At 41.3% G+C, this 26409-nt stretch overlaps 1 protein-coding gene across 1 annotated transcript in view; it reads left to right on the top strand.

Annotated features, from left to right (window-relative positions):
* The window catches only part of malrd1 (MAM and LDL receptor class A domain containing 1), a 312060-nt gene that overhangs the window by 79297 nt on the left and 206354 nt on the right, over positions 1 to 26409 (top strand). Inside the window, exons 15-18 of the mRNA XM_055652737.1 lie at positions 9345 to 9501; positions 10058 to 10168; positions 19222 to 19435; positions 25083 to 25330. Of these exons, the coding sequence (XP_055508712.1) occupies positions 9345 to 9501; positions 10058 to 10168; positions 19222 to 19435; positions 25083 to 25330 (730 nt within the window). The remainder of the gene's footprint in view (positions 1 to 9344; positions 9502 to 10057; positions 10169 to 19221; positions 19436 to 25082; positions 25331 to 26409) is intronic.

Raw genomic sequence — 26409 nt, 5'->3', positions numbered from 1 at the left:
CCTTCTTCCACCACTCCCCCCCTACCCCTCCCTCCCCACTACCACCTCTCTCCCCCCTTCCCCCTCCACTCTCCCTCCCCACTCTCCCCCACTCTCCCCCTCCCTCCCCCCCCTCCCCCCCTCCCCTCCCTCCCCCTCCCTCCCCTCCCCCCATCCCTCCCTCCCCCACCCCCCCCCCACCTCTCCTCCCCACCTTCCCCATCCCTCCCCTCCCACACATCTCTTTCCCCATCCCCCTCTCTCATCCCCTACCCCGCTCTCCTTTCCCTCCCAAAACTGTCCCGTTTTCCTCCTCCTCCTCTCCCCCCCCCCCCCCCCCCCCCTTCTCACCCCACCTGTGTGTTTGGGGGGTGGTTAATGTGAGCCCCCCTACCATCCAACCCATCCCCCCCATCCGCCCGCAAACGCCGTTGGGGAAACAGACCCAACGGGTCTGCACTTGGTCTAGTGAATCACTAAAAGTCATGGACATCTGCTTAAGCACAAGCATCTTGTTGTATTGTCTCATCCACTGCACTGCACGGTTGCACATAGTTCACATATATACAATGCATTTCTATACGCTAACAACAACACTGAACAGTTGACTGGAATAACAGCAGATAGAACCAGAAATAAAAAATATGTTTTGATTGAAGAAATAGTATCTGTTTAACAATTATTGAATTTGGACATTTAAAATTAGTTAGTTGCAATTTTAATTGTCATAGTTTAGGCTGCCTGTAATGAAGGCCTGGCAATTAAACATTTGAGGGTGGGCATCTTTCCCTCATTAATGTATGTGCCAGCAGTATTACCTACCCATCTAAAACAGACTATTTATATTCACTGTTTGGAGATCCCCAATGCAAATTTCATGTACAAAAAGATGAAAACCATTTGTTCTCAGTCTGAAGAAGGGTTTCGGCCCGAAACGTTACCCATTTCCTTCGCTCCATAGATGCTGCTGCACCCGCTGAGTTTCTCCAGCATTTTTGTGTACCTTGTTATATAACCATATAACCATATAACAATTAAAGCACGGAAACAGGCCATCTCGACCCTTCTAGTCCGTGCCGAACACGTATTCTCCCCTAGTCCCATATACCTGCGCTCAGACCATAACCCTCCATTCCTTTCTCGTCCATATAACTATCCAATTTATTTTTAAATGATAAAAACGAACCTGCCTCCACCACCTTCACTGGAAGCTCATTCCACACAGCCACCACTCTCTGAGTAAAGAAGTTCCCCCTCGTGTTACCCCTAAACTTCTGTCCCTTAATTCTGAAGTCATGTCCTCTTGTTTGAATCTTCCCTATTCTCAAAAGGAAAAGCTTGTCCACATCAACTCTGTCTATCCCTCTCATCATTTTAAAGACCTCTATCAAGTCCCCCCTTAACCTTCTGCGCTCCAGAGAATAAAGACCTAACTTATTCAACCCATTTCTGTAACTTAGTTGTTGAAACCCAGGCAACATTCTAGTAAATCTCCTCTGTACTCTCTCTATTTTGTTGACATCCTTCCTATAATTAGGCGACCAAAATTGTACCCCATACTCCAGAATTGGCCTCACCAATGCCTTGTACAATTTTAACATTACATCCCAACTTCTATACTCAATGCTCTGATTTATAAAGGCCAGCACACCAAAAGCTTTCTTTACCACCCTATCTACATGAGATTCCACTTTCAGGGAACTGTGCACAGTTATTCCCAGATCTCTCTGTTCACCTGCATTCTTCAATTCCCTACCATTTACCATGTACGTCCTATTTTGATTTGTCCTGCCAAGATGTAGCACCTCACACTTATCAGCATTAAACTCCATCTGCCATCTTTCAGTCCACTCTTCCAACTGGCATAAATCTCTCTGTAGACTTTGAAAATCTACTTCATTATCCACAACCCCTCCTATCTTAATATCATCTGCATACTTACTAATCCAATTTACCACACCATCATCCAGATCATTGATGTACATGACAAACACCAGTGGACCCAACACAGATCCCTGTGGCACCCCACTAGTCACTGGCCTCCAACCTGACAAACAACCATCCACCATTACTCTCTGGCATCTCCCATTCAGCCACTGTTGAATCCATCTTGCTACTCCACCATTAATACCCAACCATTGAACCTTCTTAACCAACCTTCCATGAGGAACCTAGTCAAAGGCCTTACTGAAGTCCATATATACAACATCCACTGCTTTATCCTCATCAATTTCCCGAGTAACCTCTTCAAAAAATTCAAGAAGATTAGTCAAACATGACCTTCCAGGCACAAATCCATGTTGACTGTTCCTAATCAGACCCTGTTTATCCAGATGCTTATATATATTATCTCTAAGTATCCTTTCCATTAATTTGCCCACCACTGACGTCAAACTAACAGGTCTATAATTACTAGGTTTACTCTTGGACCCCTTTTTAAACAATGGAACAACATGCGCAGTACGCCAATCCTCCGGTACTATTCCCATTTCCAATGACAGTGTTCTCAACACTATCAGCTCGATTGACAAATGGTGAATGGTGTGACTTGTGGATTGTAAAAGAATCACTGGATTCCACTCAAAACTTTTCCAGAAATGAATTTATTTTGGTTAGTTCAAGGGATACAAGGGAGTGATTTTCCTGATTTTTCATAGGAAAACCTAGTCTACTGATCCATCAAGGTCCATCAATGGTTACCCGTCTCCACCTGTATCCATCAATTAACATCCCTGCTGTAGTCAATGAATGAGCTAGATAATTTCCCATTTTTCTTGGACAGTAATGGGCAACACAGTGGCACAGCTGGTAGAAATGCCTCACAGCATCCGAGACCTGGGTTTGATGCTCACAGATGCTGTCTATGTGGAGTTTGCAGCTTCTCTAGTGACCGCATGCTTTCTTCCTGGTGCTCCGAATTTTTTTTCCCCCACATCCCAAAGATGTGCGAGTTTGTAGGTTAATTGGCCTCTGTAAATTGCCCCAAGTTTGCACAGAGTGGTTGTGAATGTGGGATAACTGGTGAACAGTGGTTGACATGGACTCAGCAGGGTGAAGGGCCTGTTTCCATGCTGAATCTCTAAACTAAGCTAAAGAGACAGAAGTATGGCATACCAATGATGCCTGAGCCTCAAAATGTCTAGAATTATGTCTGGGGTGGAGAGATGTGAGCAAATAAACAGTTCCCCGAACAGAGCCCATTACCAATGCTACTTTGATTTCACCTAAAATGTGACCGATAGCTGACAGATTTTAATAGGGATGGTAAACGTGTATTGCTTGGATTAATCTACAGTGTTGATGGACAATGTCAATGAGAATAGCACAGAATGGAATGATGCAAGTGATTAGTGAGCGAAACCATTCAGAGAAATGCATCGACACATTGGAACAGAAAGTCACCAGATGAAGGGAAGACTTGAGAGTTAAAGAGTTTAATTGTCATGAGGCACTGAGAAAGTATGGGTTAGAGTGAAGACGAGTTAAAAGATAGCAATAATAAAGTAATGGAAAATGTCATCCACCATGACCCTGACAATTTCCCATCGCCAGTAATCTGGTCAATAGAAAGTAGGTTGGTGAGAAAGAAATAGCCATTTTTTTAATTGCCTGTTCTAGTAAGATAAGGCCTGAGTCTACTGTAGCTGCACACTCTGCAAAAGGTCAGATGCTATCACAACGTTAGCAAATTTACAAAAATGCGTTCCACAATTATTTGACTTACGCAAAGAGGTTATCAATTTGAAATGATTTTTTTTTTCTCTGTCAGTAATTGCTTCGTAGCCTCCTTTCTGCCTCCCGCACCAATTCCAGAAGCCACAAAACTTCCATGAATATAAATGTTGGTGGGCTTATCAGGTTCAGCACATTGAAGGATAATTTCAGGTATTGTCCTTTGTCACCTCTCTAATTGGGGAAAAAAAGCGGTGTTGTTTTTAGAGTCACAGTACAATGAGATGAAATGACTTGCCAACCTTCAAGTGTAATTTAAAAACACTACACAGAGAGACCTTTTGGATCTCAAGGTGGGCTTTTAACAGGAAACTTCTATTTTAAATTTTATTTTATAAAATCTACCTCCAGATTCTATTCAATTAATGATCTATGACAACATAGATTCATAGCTTACTACAAAAAGAAGTTGAAATGTTGAAATTGTCCCAACTCGCTAATCTTCAGAATAGTCAAAGGTGAAAGGATTATGGACCTCATGTGCAAATTGCATATGGAGACAAAGGTCTGATGAGACAAAAGGCATGATTCTCTCTGTACAACTTTTTGATTCTATATATCTAAAATGTACAATCTTTGAAAAATAACCTTATTTTCTTCTTGTTGCTGAGGTAAAGTTAATGCACCAGTTTTATGAACAATTTCTATAAATATCTAAATATAAAAAGTTACAAGCTCATATAAACCTTGGGTTTGATTTGCCCTCTGTTCGTATATTGATATTGTAATTCTATTTTACCCATTAGAATGCTTCACACAAAGCAGTTTTAATGATGCCATCTTTGATATTGCTTTGCATCAAAATGATATCATTTCAGGAACAATAGCTGTTATGTTTAATGGATAGTTTCACAAGTTACAGAATCAAAGATTCCTCCTAAGAGCTTATGGGGCTAACCTCATTTCCCACATATTCCCTTGACAAGATATTTTACTGAACCTAATCAACTGTTTTAGCCATTAGGTCGTTTTGGATATTAAATGTAACTCTTTGGATCCAAGCGTATTTGTGGATGGATACTGTGTCCGTGAGCCAACTACTGCAATCCAAAATGCTCATTAGTCAGCTCTTCTCTTCCTTTGTAAAGATTATACTTAAAAAGATTCCAAATGTATCAATGTGGATTCTTAGCTCTGTTTCTGCAATTATTCTGACTCCATTACTATTGAGGTACATCTTGGCCCGACTGCTGTAATGTGTCTGTCGTAAGGCTGCACCACTGTCATAGAGTCACAGAGAGATCCAGTGTGGAAACAGGCCCTTCAGCCTACCTTGCCCACATCGGTCAACAATATCCTAGCTACACTAGTCCGACTTGCTTGCGCTTGGTCCATATCCCTCCGAACCTGTCCTATCCATGTACCTGTCCACTGTCTAAATTCCACAGATTCACCACTCGCTTTCACACCAGAGTGGTGAATCTGTGGAACTCTCTGCCACAGAAGGTAGTTGAGGCCAGTTCATTAGCTATATTTAAGAGGGAGTTAGATGTGGCCCTTGTGGCTAAAGGGATCAGGGGGTATGAAGAGAAGGCAGGTATGGGATTCTGAGTTGGATGATCAGCCATGATCATATTGAATGGTGGTGCAGGCTTGAAGGGCCGAATGGCCTACTCCTGCACCTATTTTCTATGTTTCTATGTCTCTTAAATGATGGGATAGTCCCAGCCATAACTACCTCCATTGGCAGCTTGTTCCATACACCCACCACCCTTTGTGTGAAACAGTTACCCCTCGGATTCCTGTTAAATCTTTTCCCCTTCACCTTGAACCTATGTCCTCTGGTCCTCGATTTCCCTACTCTAGGCAAGAGAATCTGTGCATCTACCCGATTTATTGAATTTTGTACACTGACCCTCTAAAACATTCTGAAAACAACTACAGATACCCTGAATTTGGGTTCAGCCATTGGCACCAACTTGAGAAATTTATGCATTACACAGTACTCTCACAGAGGCTGTGAGGATTGAACGTGTTGTGTAGTTATTTAGCAAAAAAGGAATTGTGTATTTTTGTGGGTCTCATGAGTGCCTTTGTGCCAGTCAGTGGATGGAAATGTCCAGGATTAGAGAGCGTAGCTTTAAGGTGAGAGGGGTAAAGTTTAAAGGAGATGTGTGGCGCTTTTTTTAGATTGAGAATAGCAGGTGCCTGGAACAAGCTGTCAGGGGTGGTGGTGGTGGAGGCAAATATGATAGTGGCATTTTAGAGGCTTTTAGATACGCACATGGATATGCAGGAAATGGAGGGATATGGATCATGTGCCGGTAGATGAGATTCAATGACATCATATTCGGCATGGTTTTTGTGGGTCTCTGCTGTATGTTCTGTATTCTATATGCCATATTCTATATTCTATATGTCATATTCTATATTTTATACACTGTATGCTCTATGTTCTATCTTTACAATATTCCACCTTAAATATTTTTTAAATACTCCCCAAGTGGCTTTACAAATCATATTAGTGGCATAGTAGCACCACTTCTTATCTGATATCTATTATAACTCACAACAACAGAAGAGAGGATTACCGCATCTATGCCGACATCCAGGGAAAGTAATCTAGAAGGGTCTCGACCCTAAACGTCACCCATTCCTTCTATCCAGAGATGCTGCTTGTTCCACTGAGTTACCCCAGCATTTCGTGTCCATCTTCAGAGATATCTAATTAGTTCCCTCTCCTTATTTTCCATTATCCTTGCAACTCAATTTATCTTGCATCTGCATTCAACTCTCTGTTTGCTCTTTTTTGCCAATAGCCTACACTGTGGGTGCCTATTATCAAATAAGCCACGTGTTACAGGCACCAGCAGCTATGCAATTACAGCACATAGCTTGGATATCACTGAGCACGAACAGACAATAATGACAGGGCCATCTGTGCTGAGTCCAGAGTGGACGGCATAGGCTTCTCCACTTTCTGCTCAGCAGAAAATCCCATCAGAGACCAAACAATTATGAACACATTTGTGGGATCACCAGCATGCAAGGATTTATTGACAACTCAGACATACACATTCCCATTTTTCTGGTCATAGGCATTTGTTAACGAGGTCAGTACAAAGAGGTCACTGAGTGTTAACGAGGTCAGTATTTCATGCCTGGACAAAGTGAAAGTGAGCCACACTATTGAACCACTGATCCAGAGGACATAGGTTTAAGGTGATGGGGGAGGAGGGGGAGGAGGAGGAGGGGGGGAAGAAAGATTTAATAGGAACCTGAGGCATAACTTTTTCACATAGATGGTGATGGGTGAATAGAACGAGCTACCAGAGGAGGTAGCTGAGGCAACATATCGTAACATTTAAGAAACATTTAGACAGGTACATGGATAGGACAGGTTTAGAGGGATATGGGTCTAACACAGGCAGGTGGGACTAGTGTAAATGGGACATGATAGCCGGTGTGGGCATGTTGGGCCAAAGGGCATGGGAGACTCTATGACTATAACCACTGGTGAAGGTACTCCCAGGGCGGGAGTTCCAGCATTTAGACCTGATGATGAAGATGATGAAATCCATTTACTGTGCACGTCAGAATACATGGGATGACATGGTGGCACAGCAGTAGAGTTGCTGCCTTACAGCGCTTGCAGCACCGGAGACCGGTTCAATCCCGACTATGGGTGCTGTTTGTACAGAGTTTGTACGTTCTCCCCGTGACCTGCGTGGGTTTTCTCAGAGATTTTCTGTTTCCTCCCTCCTTCTAAAGACGTAGAAGTTTGTAGGTAAATTGGCTTGATATAAATGTAAATTACCCCTAGTGTGTGTAGGATTGTGTTAGTGCGGGAATTGCTGGTCGGTGTGGACTCGGTGGGCCGAAGGGCCTGTTTCCACGCTGTATCTCGAAACTAAACTTAAAAAAATACAGTGCAACTTAGCAGATCAGGCAGCATCTACCCTGCCTGGCTTGTTGAGCATTTCTATAACCTTATTTCAGATTTCCAGTCTTGTTTTTTGCTTTTCAACCACTGTAGTCAGATTTGGAGAGAAATATCCAGATTGCGTGTTCTCAGGTGCCTGATGCTTTCCATCTTCTTCGTGGTAGAGATCAGAGGTTTGGGAGGTTTTATTGAAGTAGACTGGGGATTAACAGGTGTGTAATCTGTAACTGGTACAGGCAGCATCCACTGTGCACTGGTGGTAGAAGAAGTTCATCTTTAGGGTAGCTGATGGTGTGGCGGTCACGTGAGCTGGTGATGTAGAGCTTTGTGAAATTGTCAAAGCTCCACTCATCTAATCAAGTGGGGGTCACTCTATTACATGCGCGGTTTATCCCTCATAGCTTGGTGGATATAAATCACTCATTGCAAGATACCTAGCCTCTGACCTGCTCTTGTCGCCACACCCACTTGACTAGTTGGTCCAGTTAGGTTTCTATTCAATTTTGAACCTTTGGTGATCGGTGCTGTGGGGTGTCGGTGATCGTAATTGGGGACATATATATAGTGTAAATATTAATCAGCCCATACCTTGAATGCAGTCTCTAGTCTTGCTGAATGACTATAAGAATTATGAGCAGAATTAAGCAATTTTTCCCACCGAGTCTACAATGCCATTCTATGGTTAATCTATTTTGGAGAATAGTGAGGTGGGATTGAACACATAATGTGATTATCAACAAATATCCCCACTTCGGATGGAAGAATGCTCACTAATGAAGCAGCTGAGGATGGCTGGGTGGTAAGGATTACCCTGAGGAACTCCTGTTATGGTATCATTGGGGTTGGGATGATTGAGTTCCAACAACAATCTTCCAAAGTATGACTCCAGCCTTTATAATGTTTTCCCCTGCATGCCTATTAATTTAGGCTTTACTCGGGTTCCTCCACAACTAGTCAAATGCTCTCATGGTGTCAAGGCTTTTCAGTCTTAACTCGCCCCTGGAATTGAGCTATTTTGGTCCGTTTGCACCAAGGCAAGGTCTGGAGCTAAGTGGTCTTGAAAAAACCCAATCTGGACATTGGTGAGCAAGTTTATTGGCAACCCTTCCGTTGTTGTGCTAGTCTTTGAGAGCAGACTCATTGCATGATAATAAATTGGACTGAATTTGTCCAGCTTTTTGTGTACAGGACATACCTAGGGAATTTTCCACATTGCCGTGTTGTAACTGTACTGGAACTACTTGGTGAGAGTTGTAGTTAATTATAATTTAACCTGTTCTGTGCCATCCCCGATTATATTTGGGTCATGGCCAATAGTGAAAAAAAACTTGGCAGTGAACAGGTTAAAGATACAGCATGGAAATGAGCCCTTCGACCCACCGTGTCCGTGCCAACTATGTAGCTCTAGTTCTTTAAACTTTAGAGCTACCGCAAGGAGGCCATTAAGGGTTTTTTTTCCCCCAAATAGTCGTTCAAACATTTATTTGTGACTTCTAACGGAGGTCATCCACATTTTCATCATCTCTGCCAATTCCAGCAGTAGCTTCTATAAGGATATCGGTATTGCTGGTATATGCAGCATTTCTAAATTCCAACATTAATTGAATGGTTAGATAAGTATAAAAATCATAATACATCACCTATATTGTATACCTTAACTATTAAATAATTGCCATTTACTTTCTAATGTATGTTAGGGATTTGCAAAATTTGAACAAACCGACTTTAAACATTTAGCTTACATTTGCAGGGGCACAAAACACGGCTGGTACCTTTATGCTGATAGCTCAAATGGAAAATATGGACACATGGCTGAAATCTCCACTCCAGAAATATCGTTCACTGGTCCAAAGTGTAAATTCGTCTTTTGGTATCACATGAGTGGAGTTACGATTGGGTCTTTGCAGGTAATACTTTACTTTCAGCTGAAACCTTTTTTTCTTTTTCAGTATCAGTATCAGTATATCTTTATTGTTATTTCCTGAGTACTCACATACCCAGAGGAAACAAAAAAACGTTGCTCAACCAGTGTCCGTTCAGTGTGCAGTACAAATAACAACAAGTAAATAGAAATAAAAATACATATATCATGAACAAATTAAATTAAACACTCTACTCTCTACTAAACATCAACAGGCGTTCCGATCGACAGCTGCTGCAGTGTGTTCGCAGATTAGCGTACAGTTGCTTTAGAATTTAATTCTTAAATACATAAATTCAGAATTAATTTATTTTGTTGATATATATTAAAGGAGTGAAATGGTTAGAATTAATTTCATTAACCGAAACAAGTTCAGCCAATTGTTAATAACATCTTTAAGTGGACAATTTTAGAAGAATTATTCATCAACAGTTTCTCTGAAACATGTGTGACACAAAACAATGTGATTATTGATCTCATTCATTACAAGCTCTTACAAGTTCAGATCCTTGAGCCATTAATTGCATTTTTTTTTCACCGAGGTATTCTTTAAATCTGGCAACATGACACAGTTACGGTGGTCGCAGAGTGGAAGCCAGGGTAACCGCTGGAGGCGAGGAGAAATATTTCTTGGCTTTCAGTCTCACTTTCAGGTTTGCTCTGATTATTTTTCGCTATCAACTTTAATACAATGAAGTTTGGAAATGTGCTTGTTGATTAACTGAGAGAAATATAATAGACACATACTGTCAAAAAGTAACACAACACAGCAACACGCTCTAAGGACCAACTCATCCTTTCCCACCAAGGTGTTGGGCCCATTGTCAGTCCATATCCGTGAAGATTGAATGAAAATGATCAAAAAATATTATGGAATAATTAAATTATTCACACAATCAAATTATTATTTGTTAGATTCAGGTGTGTGCTACTGCTGAGAGCAATTCATTGGTGCCATTTTCCTGCACTTTTTTCAGATCTCTGGATTTTCTACCTTTCCAATATGTATCTAATTCCCGTTTGAAGGCTGTCATTGAGCCTGCTATTACTACCCACCCAACCAATACATTCCAAATCCAATCGTTCTTTGACACACCATTAACTTCATCCTATGCTTGTGTCATGGTTACTAGGTCTTCAGTCACAGGAAATAATTTTTCTCTATTTATCCCTATCCTGATCCTGCATGATTTTAAACACCAATCAAATTTCCATGTTTCTCTGATATGAGGAGAATAGATACTCTAGGGTTGAGACAGAATGGACTGGAGATACCTGAATCTTGAGTTAAAAAAAAACAAGATGTTGGAAGAACTCAATGGGTTAGGCAGCGTCTGTACAGGGAAATGGATAGACAATGTTTCGGATCAGGATCCGTCTTCAGATTGATCTAAAGTAGGGTCCTGACCTAAAACATCTTCTCTCTGAATCCCTCCATAGATGCTGCGTGATCTGTTGAGTTCCTCCAGCAGTTTGTGTTTTGTACAAGTTTCTTCAGTCAATTATCTAAGTGTAATTTGTAACTATTCTAGCAAACCAAACTGCTTGCATATCCTTCCTCGAATGCAGAATTAAAAACAATTCTCCTTCCGAAATCAAACTCGCACTTTAATGTTTAGTGTAACTTTCTAACTTCTGTGTTCAATCCTCCATTCATAATGCTCATGATCCCATATTGCCATATTCATCTCCACTGATGTTTTTGTTAAACTGCACTGACATTTTATATAATTTGAACACCTCCAAGAATATATCTGTTTTCCATCTGCTATAAACATTTGACATGCATTGTCTCTCTTCAAGTTACCTATCAAGATAAAATCGCTCCACATATTATTGTATTGAGTTTCATCCACAATGGTTCATATTTCATATGTAACCTAAAATGCTCTCTCCTTCTCTGCCAGCTGCAATAAAGCATTATGCACTGCATAGACAATCATTTAGAAATATTTGAAATATTGTCACATAATTATGTTCATACCTCAGTTATTCAGTGACTTTATTGCTGCTTCCCCACCTGAAAGTGTTAGCTCCTTACTGGAGATATTGTTCTGTGGGTGCTGTATGATTTCTAATCATTTTCCAAGTGAGCAGCTTTCATGTTTGTGCCTTGGTAATGTTCCACCACTGCAACTTCACAGCAGGTGACCTTATATCCTTATGTGCCCAGTGGATATTTGATATATTAACATGATCTGAAACTGTCAGTAGGAATATCTGAATCATAATCATGAATAACCTCTTCTTCTATTAGCAGCCCTTTATAGCTCATCACATATCCTTCTGGTTGTTTTATGTAACCATATAACCATATAACAATTACAGCACGGAAACAGGCCATCTCGGCCCTACAAGTCCGTGCCGAACAACTTTTTTCCCTTAGTCCCATCTGCCTGCACTCATACCATAACCATCCATTCTCTTCTCATCCATATGCCTATCCAATTTATTTTTAAATGATACCAACGAACCTGCCTCCACCACTTCCACTGGAAGCTCATTCCACACCTCTACCACTCTCTGAGTAAAGAAGTCCCCCTCATGTTACCCCTAAACTTCTGTCCCTTAATTCTGAAGTCATGTCCTCTTGTTTGAATCTTCCCTATTCTCAAAGGGAAAAGCTTGTCCACATCGACTCTGTCTATCCCTCTCATCATTTTAAAGACCTCTATCAAGTCCCCCCTTAACCTTCTGCGCTCCAGAGAATAAAGACCTAACTTATTCAACCTATCTCTGTAACTTAGTTGTTGAAACCCAGGCAACATTCTAGTAAATCTCCTCTGTACTCTCTCTATTTTGTTGGCATCCTTCCTATAATAGGGCGACCAAAATTGTACACCATACTCCAGATTTGGTCTCACCAATGCCTTGTACAATTTTAACATTACATCCCAGCTTCTATACTCAATGCTCTGATTTATAAAGGCTAGCATAACAAAAGCTTTCTTTACTACCCTATCTATATGAGATTCCACCTTCAAGGAACTATGCACGGTTATTCCCAGATCCCTCTGTTCAACTTTATTCTTCAATTCCCTACCTTTTACCATGTACGTCCTATTTTGATTTGTCCTGCCAAGGTGTAGCACCTCACATTTATCAGCATTAAACTCCATCTGTCATCTTTCAGCCCATTATTCCAAATGGCCTAAATCACTCTGTAGACTTTGGAAATCCGCTTCATTATCCACAACACCCCCTATCTTGGTATCATCTGCATACTTACTAATCCAATTTAGCACCCCTTCATCCAGATCATTGATGTACATGACAAACAACAGTGGACCCAACACAGATCCCTGAGGCACCCCACTAGTCACCTGCCTCCAACCCGACAAACAGCCATCCACCATTACCCTCTGGCTTCTCTCATTCAGCCACTGTTGAATCCATCTTGCTATTCCTGCATTTATACCCAACAGTTTAACCTTCTTAACCAACCTTCCATGAGGAACCTTGTCAAAGGCCTTACTAAAGTCCATATAGACCACATCCACTGCTTTACCCTCGTCAATTTCCCTAGTAACCTCTTCAAAAAATTCAAGAAGATTAGTCAAACATGACTTTCCAGGCACAAATCCATGTTGACTGTTCCTAATCATACCCTGTTTATCCAGATGCTTATATATATTATCTCTAAGTATCTTTTCCATTAATTTGCCCACGACTGAAGTCAAACTAACAGGTCTATAATTGCTAGGTTTACTCTTAGAACCCTTTTTAAACAATGGAACAACATGCGCAGTACGCCAATCCTCGGGAACTATTCCCGTTTCTAATGACATTTAAAATATTTCTGTCATAGCCCCGGCTATTTCTACACTAACTTCCCTCAATGTCCTAGGGAATATCCTGTCAGGACCTGGATACTTATCCACTTTTATATTTTTCAAAAGTGTCAGTACTTCTTTTACTTTGAAACTCATAGTATCCATAGCTACTCTACTCATTTCCCTTACCTCACATAATTCAATATCCTTCTCCTTGGTGAATACCGAAGAAAATAAATTGTTCAATATCTCCCCCATCTCTTTTGGCTCTGCAGATAGCTGCCCACTCTGTCTCTCCAATGGACCAATTTTATCCCTCGTTATCCTTTTGCTATTAATATAGCTGTAGAAACCCTTTGGATTTACTTTCACCTTACTTGCCAAAGCAACCTCATATCTTCTTTTAGCTTTTCTAATTTCTTTCTTAAGATTCTTTTTACATTCCTTATACTCCTCAAGCACCTCATTTACTTCATGCTGCCTATAATTATTGTAGATCTCCTCTTTTTCCAAACAAGATGTCCAATTTCCCTTGAAAACCAGGGCTCTTTCCAATTTTTACTGTTTCCTTTCAACCGAACAGGAACATAAAGATTCTGTACTCTTAAAATTTCCCCTTTAAATGTCCTCCATTTCTCTTCTACATCCTTCCCATAAAACAAAATGTCCCAGTTCACTCCTTTTAAATCATCTCGCATCTCATCAAAGTTAGCCTTTCTCCAATCAAAAATCTCAACCCTAAGTCCAGTTCTGACCTTCTCCATAATCATATTGAAACTAATGGTATTGTGATCACTGGACCCGAAGTGCTCCCCAACGCATGCCTCCACCACTTGTCCCGTCTCATTTCTTAACAGGAGGTCCAGCACTGCCCCTCCTCTACTAGGTACCTCTATGTATTGCAGCAAAAAACTATCCTGCACACATTTTACAAACTCCAAACCATCCAGCCCATTTACAGAATGTGTTTCCCAGTCTATGTGTGGAAAGTTGAAATCTCCCACAATCACTACCTTGTGCTTACTACTAATATCTGCTATCTCCTTACATATTTGTTCTTCCAATTCTCGTTCCCCATTTGGCGGTCTATAATACACCCCCTATAAGTGTTGCTACACCTTTCCCACTTCTCAGTTCCATCCAAATAGCCTCCCTAGATGAGCCCTCCAATCTATCCTGCCAAATGGCATCCCAATGGCATCAGACTGTTTCGATCCAAGTTGGCAGGAATAGACAATCCTATTTTCTTCATAAAGTAGAGCAGCAACTTGGAGCTTAATTGCTCTTTTAAAATTTCATAGCGCCAATCAGATTAAATTTTAATTAGTTATCAAACATTAAGTGGAAAGCTTGTGAAATCCCTTATTGATTTCATATTCATAGGGACAGAATTGGGCCATTCAGCCCATCAAGTCTACTCCACCATTCAATCATGGCTATCTCTCCCTCCTAACCCCATTCTTCTCCACATAGCCCCCGACACCGTACTAATCAAGAATTTATCTACCTTTGCCTTAATTCCCGGTGGCTACTGATTGTATAGCTGACACACATATTTAATCCACTGGAAGGCTTATCTCAGTTCACATCATCAAGAAATCCAGATAGAATATACAAAGTAATAGTTTGGTGGTACCAAATTCTAAATATGTGCTTAAATGGTGAATTGGATATGTTTAAATTCACATATTTATCTAACAGTCATCCAACAAGGAAATAAGTAATTCAGCTTAAGTCAGCCATGCCAACCAGTGGGCATCATACATATTAACCCAATTGACCGATACTTGGTTCACAGCTCTCTTTGCCTCACCGATTCAAGTCTCATCTTGACGCACAGAGTCTCTTGCCCAGAGTAGGGGAATCGAGGACCAGAGGACACAGGTTCAAGGCGAAGGGGGAAAGATTTAATAGGAATCTGAGGGGTAACTTTTTCACACAAAGGGTGGTGGGTGTATGGACCAAGCTGCCAGAGGGGGTAGTTGAGGAAGGGACTATCCCAGTTGGACAGGTACATGGATAGGACGGGTTTGGAGGGATATGGACCAAGCGCAGGCAGGTGGGACTAGTGTAGATGGGACATGTTGGCCGATGTGGGCAAGTTGGGCCGAAGGCCATGTTTCCGCACTGTGTCACTCTAGGACTCTTGTTGTTTGTAACGACATTTTAATCTTCAATCTCGCGGCAGACAATGGTTGTGGGATGGTGTAATGTTATTGTGGTGAAGCTTAGATGCGGACTCGCCAATCGATAAGATTTCGTACATTTTTTTCCTTAAAAAATAAGACTTTATTTGTAAATTCCTAGTTCACAACATAGTTTAGTTTAGGGAGGAACTGCAGATGCTGGTTTACACCGAAGATAGACACAAAGTGCTGGAGTAACTCAGCGGGACAGGCAACATCTCTGGAGAGGAATACGGTGACGTTTCGGGTCGAGACCCTTGATTTTATCAATGCTTTCTGCATATCCTTTCTTATCTCCTTAGTACCCTCGATATCTCTCGTTCCCCTTTCCCCTCTCTCAATCAGAAGAAGGGTCTCGAGCCGAAAAACGTCACCTATTTCTTTTCTCCAGAGATGTGCATAAAATGATGAGAGGAATAGATCAGGTAGACGCACAGAGTCTCTTGCCCAGAGTTGGGGAATCGAGGACCAGAGGACACAGGTACAAGGTGAAGAGGAAAATGAATCTGAGGGGTAACTTTTTCACACAAAGGGTGGTGGGTTTATGGAACAAGCTGCCAGAGGAGGTAGTTGAGGCTGGGACTATCCCAACATTTAAGAAAAAGTTAGACAGGTACATGGATAGGACAATTAGTCCTATTAGATATTAGTCCCCCTAATATCCCTACAAAATCTCTTCCCCTTTACCTCTCTATGTTCTCTAGCTTCATCTACCTCTGAAATGGGGCATTACTCCCTGCAGTCTACCCAATCTATATACCTCTCATAATGTTATGTTTCTCAACATGTCACCTTTTAATTTCCTATGTTCCAGGAAGAACAGACCTAGCTTCTCCAGACTTTCCTCATAACTGATCTGCTCTATTCCAGCAACATATTTTGTGAATCTCTTCAGCACCCTCTCTAGCTCTTCTTGTTATATTCTTCTTATACCTCGGTGATTAGAACGGCACATATTACTTCAGTTGAGCATTGTTTTATAAAAGTGAAGCATAACCTCCCTAGTTTTGTATTCCATGCCCCAGCCAATGACGGCCAGTATCCTGTACGTTTTCCTAACCACATTTTCTACCTATATTGTCATCTTCATGTATCTCTGGGCCTGCACACTAAGGCCCAAGTTATCTTCCTCATTACTCATCACACTACTACTCCATGTTAATCTTTCTCCTACAAGCTGCAATAATGAATGACCCATTCTTTCTGCTGCACTACCAATATCTCCCCTCTTCTCCCTCATCCATTCTAAAACATCTATTCCATAACATCACCACTTTGACCCTGTCTCTCACGACCTCTGCATTCACAATGTCTCATTCATTGCAATATTATCTTGGTCATACTTTGTACGCGTCATTATGACTGCTGAGAGGATCACTGGCACCCAGCTCCCCAGACTGGAGGACATCTACCGGACCCGCTGCATCCGGAGGGTCAAGGGCATCATTAGAGACAGCACACACCCTGGACACTGCCTCTTCACCCCCATGCCCTCAGGAAGGCGATACAGGACACTGAGCGCCTGCACGACAAGACTAAAAAACAGCTTCTACCATAGAGCTGTGACACCACTGAACTCTATCCCCCTCCCACACTGATTCCCCCCCTCTCTCTCACACACCCGCCCATACTCCTATATGCTTATAGTCTAATTTTTTAATAGTTCTTTTTTAAATGTATTTTTATATTCATATTCCTGTGCAGCTGGAGGACTGCTCCAACAAAATTTCGTTGTCTTGTACAATGACAATAAAGATTATTATTATTATTATTATTATTATTATTATTATTATTATTATTATTATTATTATTATTATTATTATTATTATTATCTTTCTGCTCCTTTTCAATGGTATTTTCTTTTTCATCGCTTTAATGGCCCAGACAAATAAAATCTCCTTCCCATATCATTTGCAAGTGTATTTTCAACATTCCAATTATCTAACCGTTGGCTTTACATTCACCACAACAATTAATCATTGTAACCATTCTCTGACCATGTTTCACTTTCTGCACCATCACTTTCTTATCTGCAGGCCACAATTTCCAGACATATCATCGCTAAATCTGGCTGAGCCACATTTTTCATATTTTATTGCCAAAACCATCATTACCTTGTTACCTCATATTTCATACCTTTATTGCCAAAACCATCATTGACCCAACAATACCTGGAAGGGAAATGCTATCGTCAAATTCCTTTTAAAATACTTCATATCTTTTCCTTTTACCCGTAAAAGGAAGCATGAAGAGCTTATGTTGCTTGTATCCAAATTGTTTTTGCTTCTTCCTCTGCACTTTGTGACCACCAAAGAGTTCTGATGAAGGGCCCAGACCTGAAATATTGCCTATCCATGTTGGCCAGAGATGCCCCCTGCTGAATTACTTCTCCACTTTATATCCCTTTTCGTAAACTAGGGTCCAAAACTAGGGACATTCCTTGTATCTAGCAGAACAACCTCCTAATCCCTAAACAGCAGATTTGAACACATATTCTCTCTAGTCTTTCTCCCTGTACTCCATTTCCCCAATGTCTCATTGTGTCTCAGCACCAGTGTCACTAATCCTCTGTTTATGCAGCTTCCCAATACATCCTCGTAGTGGCTAGTACTTGTCGGTGGTGTAGAAAAGCGGTAGACACTGGGTAAGCCAAACTGCCACAATAGTTTCTAACTAGACTAAGTGGGACCCGTTGGATCCCAGCATCACATGGGAGGGCTGGTCACCAACACAATATTCCACCTCTCCACCAATTCCAATACTGCTCGCCAGTGGGGAGGGGGGCTGTCTGTTGCGCTAGTATGGGTGTTGTGGGCCGAAGGTACTGGTTTTCAGAGGTCTAGTATAGACATTGTGGGCCGTATGGATGTGGGTAGGAATCCAACTGTTGCAACGATTTTAAAAGCCAAGCCAAGGCAAACAATTGGGCTGCAGCCACCGACCACTAAAATTCATTTTGTGAACACAAACTTGTTAAAAAAAAAAGGCGAGGCAAACATTTGGGCTGCAGACACCCAACAACCAAAATTCATTTTGTGAACACAAACTTTTTAAAATCGAGGGGACTCACCATGGAGTAGACGTGGAGTAGCGTTCAGTGTTATTCGCAGCTCAGAGAGCCGTGACCATCTCACTTCCTGGGTCTGGCAGAGACTGAGTGAGGCACAACACTTCCTGGTTTTATAGTCCCTCCCCCTGCCGCCAGCGGGGGCAGCAGAGAGAATGGGGAATTTTGTAAAAAACATTAATATCTCTCTCATTTTTCATCAACGGAAAACATCCTCCGCACTCATACGGCGGAGGGGGGCTCTGAGCGAGGTGGCCAAATATGACGGCCGTAGGTGGCGGCGTTCTCTCGGAAATCGCAGCACAGTCGGCCAAATGCGGTCAAGATCAGAGATTTAGTAATATAGATTGTAAATAAATCTCACCCGTTTTAACAAAAAAAACAATTTGTCACAGTTATTTTAAATGCCAATACACTGGGGTGTGCTTGTACATAAGACATTCACAGATAATAAACAGGTGCAACAAGCTAATGAAAAAGCAAATGGCATGTTGGTCTTTATTATGAAATGATTTGAATGCAGGACTAAGAAAGTCTTCATGGAATTTTATAAGGCCTTGGTGACATATCACCGGATGGATTGTGCTTTAGTGTTTAGCTCTTATTTCTTAAGTTTTGCTTTGCACCATGAATAAGAAGCTTATTAACATAAATACTGATGGTTTATAATACGTTTGCAGGTTTCCTTTCGAGCCAAGCGAGGTGTGAGTTACATGGGTGATGTTACAGTGGATGATATTTCCTTTGAAGATTGTGCAGCTCTTCTGATCCCAGACAAACAATGCAACTCTGATGAGTATTCATGTACCAACAGATATTGCATCCCCAAAGATCAGCTCTGTGACTTCACCAACGATTGTGCTGATCATTCTGATGAGCATCCAGTTATCTGCAGTAAGTAATTAATCACGCTTATGTAAAGCACACATGATTTAATCTTCAGCCAACTGTCAGGCTATTGATAAATGTGTTACGCAGAGGATTTATTGTTTCACTTTATGTCTTGAGAATGGAATGTGAGATGACTCAGCCAAATTACTTTGATTGGTTCATAATAAAAATTGGGCTGATGTTAAGACCAATGATAACTGCGTATGTTTACCAAACACAAACTATCTTAATAGCCCTGTCCCACGGTACGAGTTCATTCCAAGAGCTCTCCCGAGGTTAAAAAAAATCAAACTCGTGGTAAGCACGGAGAATGAACGTAGCGGGTATGTCGAAGTTCGGGGACGTCTATTAGCGGCTCGTAACGCTAATGGCAGGTAAGCACGGGAAGACTCGTGACGATTTTTCAACATATTGAAAAATGTCCATGAGAGCCCCGAGTACCGACGAGTGGCCATTACCGTAAATCTCCGAGTTCGAATCAGAGCAAACTCGGGAGAGCTCTTGGAATGAACTCGTACAGTGGGGCAGGGCTTTTAGTCTTTAGCGTTCATCTCCTTGCATATAATAAAACTGACCTTATTTTATATTCTAAAGAGCAAGTATTCTAAAGAGCAAGGACTAGTCCATCAGTACCAACTTATGGAAAGGATATTGAGGACCAGTTATGTAGAGAAATTATTAAAAAAGCTTTTTTAAGAAATATTTGGGCAGGTACATGGATAAGAAAGGTTTGGAGAAATATGGGAAATACACTGGCGTGTGGGGGACTCGTCTAGATGATGCAAGTCACCATGGGGAAAGTTGGGCCAAAGGACGTTGCCACACTGCATGACTCCATGACTCTATGTACCAACCATTGCCAAGGGCATATAGTATCCAAATAAATCCTCTGGGATTTCTGCCCATGCACATTTCTTCCCATGCACATCTTCTCATACAGTGTATACATACAGTACATATATCTGTATACATACAGTATATATATATATCTGTACAAATACAGTATATATATCTCCGCAAGCTTCTCAGGTAGTGGAGGTCAACTCAGGTTGATGGGTTGTCTTTATAATTGCATCAGTGTGCTAGGTCCAGAAAATATCGTCAGAAATATGCACACCCAGGAATTTGAAGCTTTTGACTCTTTAGGAGACAAATTTAGGAGACGGTGCAGAAGAGATTTACCAAAATGCTGCCTGGATAAGAGGGAGAGGTTGGATAAACTTAGGCTGAAGGGCCTGTTCCTGTGCTGCACCATTCTATGTACTATTTCTACTGGAGTTGATTTTGAGAAATAAGCAATGTCAAGTGGAACATGTATCAGTCAGGAAACATCTCAGAAAGAAATTTATCACAAGATTATAATGTCATAGAATTACAGGTGTACAGCATGGAAACAAACCTTGACCATCAAACATCCATTTATGCCAACACTACACCACACTAATCCTATCTTTTCCTGGCCATATTCCCATCGACTCCCCCAGGTTTTACTAACACTCACCTACACATTAGGGCAATTTCCAGTGATCAATTAACCTCCCAACCCACATGTCATTTGGATGTGGGGGCAAAGCTGGTAAAACCCAGTAGAAACCATTGTGATCACAGGGAGAAAATACAAATTCCATACGGAGAAGACTGGAAATCAAGATTGAACCCAGTTCGCTGAAGCTGTGAGCCAAAAATGTTACACTCCATGCCATTGTGCCAAATAGGGAAAAAACACACAGATTATACCAAAATAAGAATGATTAATTATAGAAGGGCAAATGTTAATAGGATGAGAACAGATCTAGCCCAGTAAACGGTAATACTATAAATGAACAAGGGGAGGCATTTAACTCGGCAATATTTCACCTTGATTCATGATAAATTCCACTGAGAGGGAAAGCTAGTTAAGATAGAGCTGGCTGGATTACCCAAAAAAGGTCGGCAATAAAATGAAGCAAAATTAAAGACCAGAACACCACTGTAGTGGGCAAATTCTCAAACAATGACGAGGTGTAGTCCAGAAAAGAGATAAAGACTTTAACTGCACGGTGTCAAAACAAAGCCTCTCCCTTGATATCAGCAAAATGAAAGCACTGGTCATCTGCTTCAGGAAGTGGGGTTGAACATATGCCCAGACTGCATCAGTCAGGTACTGAAGTGGACATGGCCCAGAACTTCAGGTTCATAGGTGTAAATATCACCAACAGTTTGTCATGGTTCACCTACATCAGTGCTGCAGCCAAGAAAGCACACAAATGCCTCTACTTCCTCAGAATGCTAAGTAAATTTGGCATGTCTCAAATAACTCTTACTAATTCGACAGATGCACACGAGAAAGCATCCTATCCAAACACGTCACAGCTTGGTATGGCAACTGCTTTGCCCAGGTCCATAAGAAATTGCAGAGAGTTGTGAATGCAAACCAGACCATCGCACAGCCCAGCCTCATCCCCATTGACTTCATGTTGCCTTAGGAAACCAGACAATATAATTGAGGATCACTCTAACCCCCGTCATTCTCACTTCTCTCTTCTGCTGTCAAGCTTAAGGTCCAAGAGTTTTAAAGCACTTATCACAAGATTCAAGAATAACTTCTTCTCCATTGTTATCAGATTCTTATATGCTAGGGATAATTTCTGATCTTCCAATCCAACATGTGGCAGACCTTCCGGTTTTTATTAGCTCCACTATAGCACCATCGATGTAATAATAATAATAATAATAATAATGATATATTTTATTGTCACTGCACATATGTGCAACGAGATTTGGTATGCAGCTTCCATCCGATGTCATAACTTAAACAACTAATAAAATTTAGATTTAGATACCCTGAGAACATGGTTTATAAAAAGAACAGTAAAACAGTCAAAACAGTCCAAAGTGCAAATGTGTCTGTGCGACGTGACCATCGAGTTCATGGGGGTGGTGGGCACTCAGCAGGGCCGGTAGATGTACACTGTAGATGTAACACTATATTCTGCACTCTGTCTATTTTCTCTTTTGAATTACTCGATGTAGTCATATATGGTTTAATTTGCCTGTGTTGTACTTTATCTACACAAGTAGATATCTATACAAGGAACGATAATAAACCAATAGCCTTATAAACCAATATGACAGATCCTAAAGAACCAGGCTGATGGCAGAAAGTTCAAAAGAGAATTCAATAAGGAAATAAGAAAAGCAAATACGGAGCAGCACAAGAAAATCTGGCAGCAGCTTCAAAAAGGAATTCCAAATATACTGCAGGTTTGCGGATAGGAATAAGATTGCAAGAAGAGAAGTGAGATTGATCAGAGATACAATAGGAAATCGATTGATAAAGATAATAACACTGAATTAATATTTGTACATAATTCTTCACGAAAGAAAGATATGTTGCTAGAGTCTCAGGAAAGGAAGAGTGATTCAGTTAATGGGTAGGATAAAAAGTTAATTTTCTTTGGAATTGGCACTGAGCACAGAATTAATTAAGAGTCTTTTAACTTGCACATTTCCATTTAATGATCAATGTTTCCTTGGCTTCAGCCATTGATCTTCAATGTGCTGATATTGTGTTATCATTGTACTTATCACCAGTAATTACCTACCTGCATTGGGTATCTTGCAGGATCTCACCAAAGTTTGGGCTCACGTTCCATGTGGAGAAAACCAAGATAATTTACCTGCACCTTCAAATCCAAGCAAATTTGTCACATATCACATAAAGTCATATTTGTCACATTAAGGGTGGCATGGTGACACAGCAGTAGAGTTGCTGCTTTGCAGCGCCAGGGACCCAGTTTTGATCCTGACTATGAGTGCTTTTTATGCGGAGTTTGTATGTAGTACCCATGACACCATGTGTTTTCTCTGTGCTCCAGTTTCCTCCCACACTCCAAAGATGCCCATGCCTCCACCGCCGCCCCTGGCAATGTTTTCCAGGCCCCCACTACTCTCTGTCTAAAAAAACTTGTCCAGCACATCTCCATTAAACGTTCCCACTCTCACCTAATGTAGCGGCAGATTTTTCAGATCTTTCAGGAAATTAACTCCCTAGCCACTAATTGGACGAGAGGGGATAAGGGGAATATCTTCGGTACGCATGCAAGCTGCCTCAGAGACTTTCAGAGCTTCTACTTTCATAAAGCTTCAGCACACAGTCTTTCAATGAATATTTTCTTTATTGTAGATATAAAACAGTAAGATACATCCAAGGTTTTCCGACTTGTTCCAGCAATCTTCTTCGAACTCCAGCGCATTGCTTCAGATACTAGAAAACTCCTCGTGTCTTCTTCTTCACATGAGGCTTGACATGCTTGACCTGTGACATGTGACCTTCTCCCTCTCCTGTCCAAAACGAATTCTCAACTAAACTACCACGCAAGCAGTTAAGCTGCATAAACACGCCCCAAGACACGTCATAAAATCCCACCCACATTATAACGGGCTGGCTAAAATTTAAAGGAACATGCCATCCACAATGACATGCAAAATAGGCCAAATGGCCACTACACCTAATAGCTATTCCCTCTAGTGTTGGACATTTCCGCCCTGGAAAAAAAAACGTTCTGACTGTATCTATGCATCTCATAATTTTATATACTTCTATCAGTCACTTTTTAACTTCCGATGTTCCAGAGAAACCAATCCAAGTCTATCCAACCTCTCCCTGTAGTTGAAACCCTCTAATCTAGGCAGCATTCTGGTAAAACGTCTCAGCACCCTCTCCGAGCCTCCACATATTTCCTGTAATGGGTCACAAGAATGCACTCAATACTGCAAATGTTGCCGAACCAAAGTCCTATAGACTGTATCATAACTTCCTGAACCAAAGTCTTATAAAGATGCATCATGACTTTGTGGCTTTTATACTCAATGCCCAGACCTATAAAAGCAAATATTCTATAAGCCTTCTATACAAATCTATCTATTTGTTGCCACTTTCAAGAATTTATGGATTTGGACCATAGGATCCCTCTGTACATCAATGCTGTTAGAGGTTTTGTCATTAATTTTATATTTTTCCCTTACATTTGACCTCCCACACCTCACACTTGCTAACTCCATCTGCTATTTATCTGAAGAAGGGTTTCGACCCGAAACATTGCCTATTTCCTTCGCTCCATAGATGTTGCCTCACCCGCTGAGTTTCTCCAGCATTTTTGTCTACCTGCCATTTATCTGCCCATTTCTGCAGCTGATGTATATCCTGCTGTATATTTTGACAGCCTTCCTTACAATTCGCAACCCTAGCAATTTTGGGGTAATCTGCAAACTTACTAACCAACCCATCTATGTTTATGTCATTTATGTATATCACAAATGAAACTCCCCTAGTCACAGGCCAGCCTGATGCTCCTTGTCCAGTGGGTTCTTCCGACAGTTGTTTTTGATCCCTATTTCGGCATCTGTCGTCTCTTGTAAATACTAAAACATAGAACATGGAAAAGTGCCACACAGGAACAGGCCCTTCGGCCAACATTGGCTCTGCCTGGCAAATCAAATTCCTCGTCTGTTTTTACATACTTGGCTAATAAATTAATTACGATTGCAATTGCAATGATGCTAAGATAAAGTAATGACATCTGTCAGCCCATGACCCATGTTCCCCCATTTTCTAATCAAAATAAGCAGGAAACAATTATTAACATGTAATATGATATTTCACTTGCAGGTACAAATTTGGGATACTGTGATTTCGAATTTGATTTGTGTTCTTGGAGACAGTGGAGGAATGATAACTTTGACTGGACCCTTAAACTAGGGAGTACACCAACACTGGGTACAAGCCCAGCTACTGACCACACACTGAGAAGTCCAACTGGCCATTATATATACATCGAACAGCCATTTTCAGAGCTACCTGGACACATCGCATTGATTTCTGGGCCATCCATCAGCAAGAGAAGCAGAAGTTGTAAGGTATTGCTGGTATTATTAGGTGATATTATTAGATACTGCGCTTAAAGGAAGTAAGTAATTTGTCGGTCGAAGTTGTAACAGAAAGCAAAGTACAATTAGAAAATTCAGCTTCTGCTTCTGCTGTGATGACAGCTAATGAATAAAAGGTGTCATTTTTATTGCAATGCAGTCTGCAGAAATGACAGCTTCAATCATTCTATGTTTAATGAATATTCCACATCCCATTACTTAAATGCACCCAAAGGTGAACAGCATCTACAACCAACTTAGTGAAAACTGTTTAATTTGTTTAACTGTTGGTAAATGTACACAATGGGAACGAGAGGCCAAAATGCACAAAATAATTTCGCAGAAGTAGCATCCAAATATGTATGCATTTGAAGGCCACCACATCTTCTACCAGTGGCACAGTGACACAACTGGTAGAACTGCTGCCTTACAGAGGGATTGATCCTCACAGGTACTGTCTGTGTAGAGTTTGCACATTGTCCCTGTAACCAAGTGGGTTTCCTCCAGGTACTCCAGTTTCCTCCCTCATCCCAAAGACATGCAAGTTTGTAGGTTAACTGGCTCTTGTAAATTTGTCCTAGAGTGTAGATGAGAAAGGGGGAACTAATGTGAACAGGTAATCGAAGGTCAGCATGGACTCAGTGGGTCAGCATGGACTCAGTGGGCCGAACAGCCGGTTTCTGTGCTGTGTCTCTGCACTAAGCTAAAACGGTCCTGGTGCCTCGGTACTTTAGATAGACACAAAATGCTGGATTAACTCAGCAGGGCAGTCTGAAGAAGCGTCTCAACCAAAAACGTCACCCATTCCTTCTCTCCGGAGATGCTGCCTGTCCCGCCCAATTACTCCAGTATTTTGGGTCCATCTAAAGCACCGAGGCACCAGGACCGGTTTAGCTTAGTAACTCAGCAGGGCAGGCAACATCTCTAGGGAGAAGGAATGGGTGGCGTTTCGGGTCGAGACCCTTCTTCAGTCTTGGGTAGAACAATTAGCAAGGCTGTTGTGAAAACCTGGGGGGGATGGATCTAGAGAGCTGCTCTGGTAGAGGGTCAGCATCGACTTGATGGGCTGA

The sequence above is a fragment of the Leucoraja erinacea genome, chromosome 2 (assembly GCF_028641065.1).
Source record: "Leucoraja erinacea ecotype New England chromosome 2, Leri_hhj_1, whole genome shotgun sequence".
Lineage (NCBI taxonomy): Eukaryota > Metazoa > Chordata > Chondrichthyes > Rajiformes > Rajidae > Leucoraja > Leucoraja erinaceus.
Note: the sequence above shows the minus strand (reverse complement) of the source record. Positions and strands in the feature narration are given on the sequence as shown.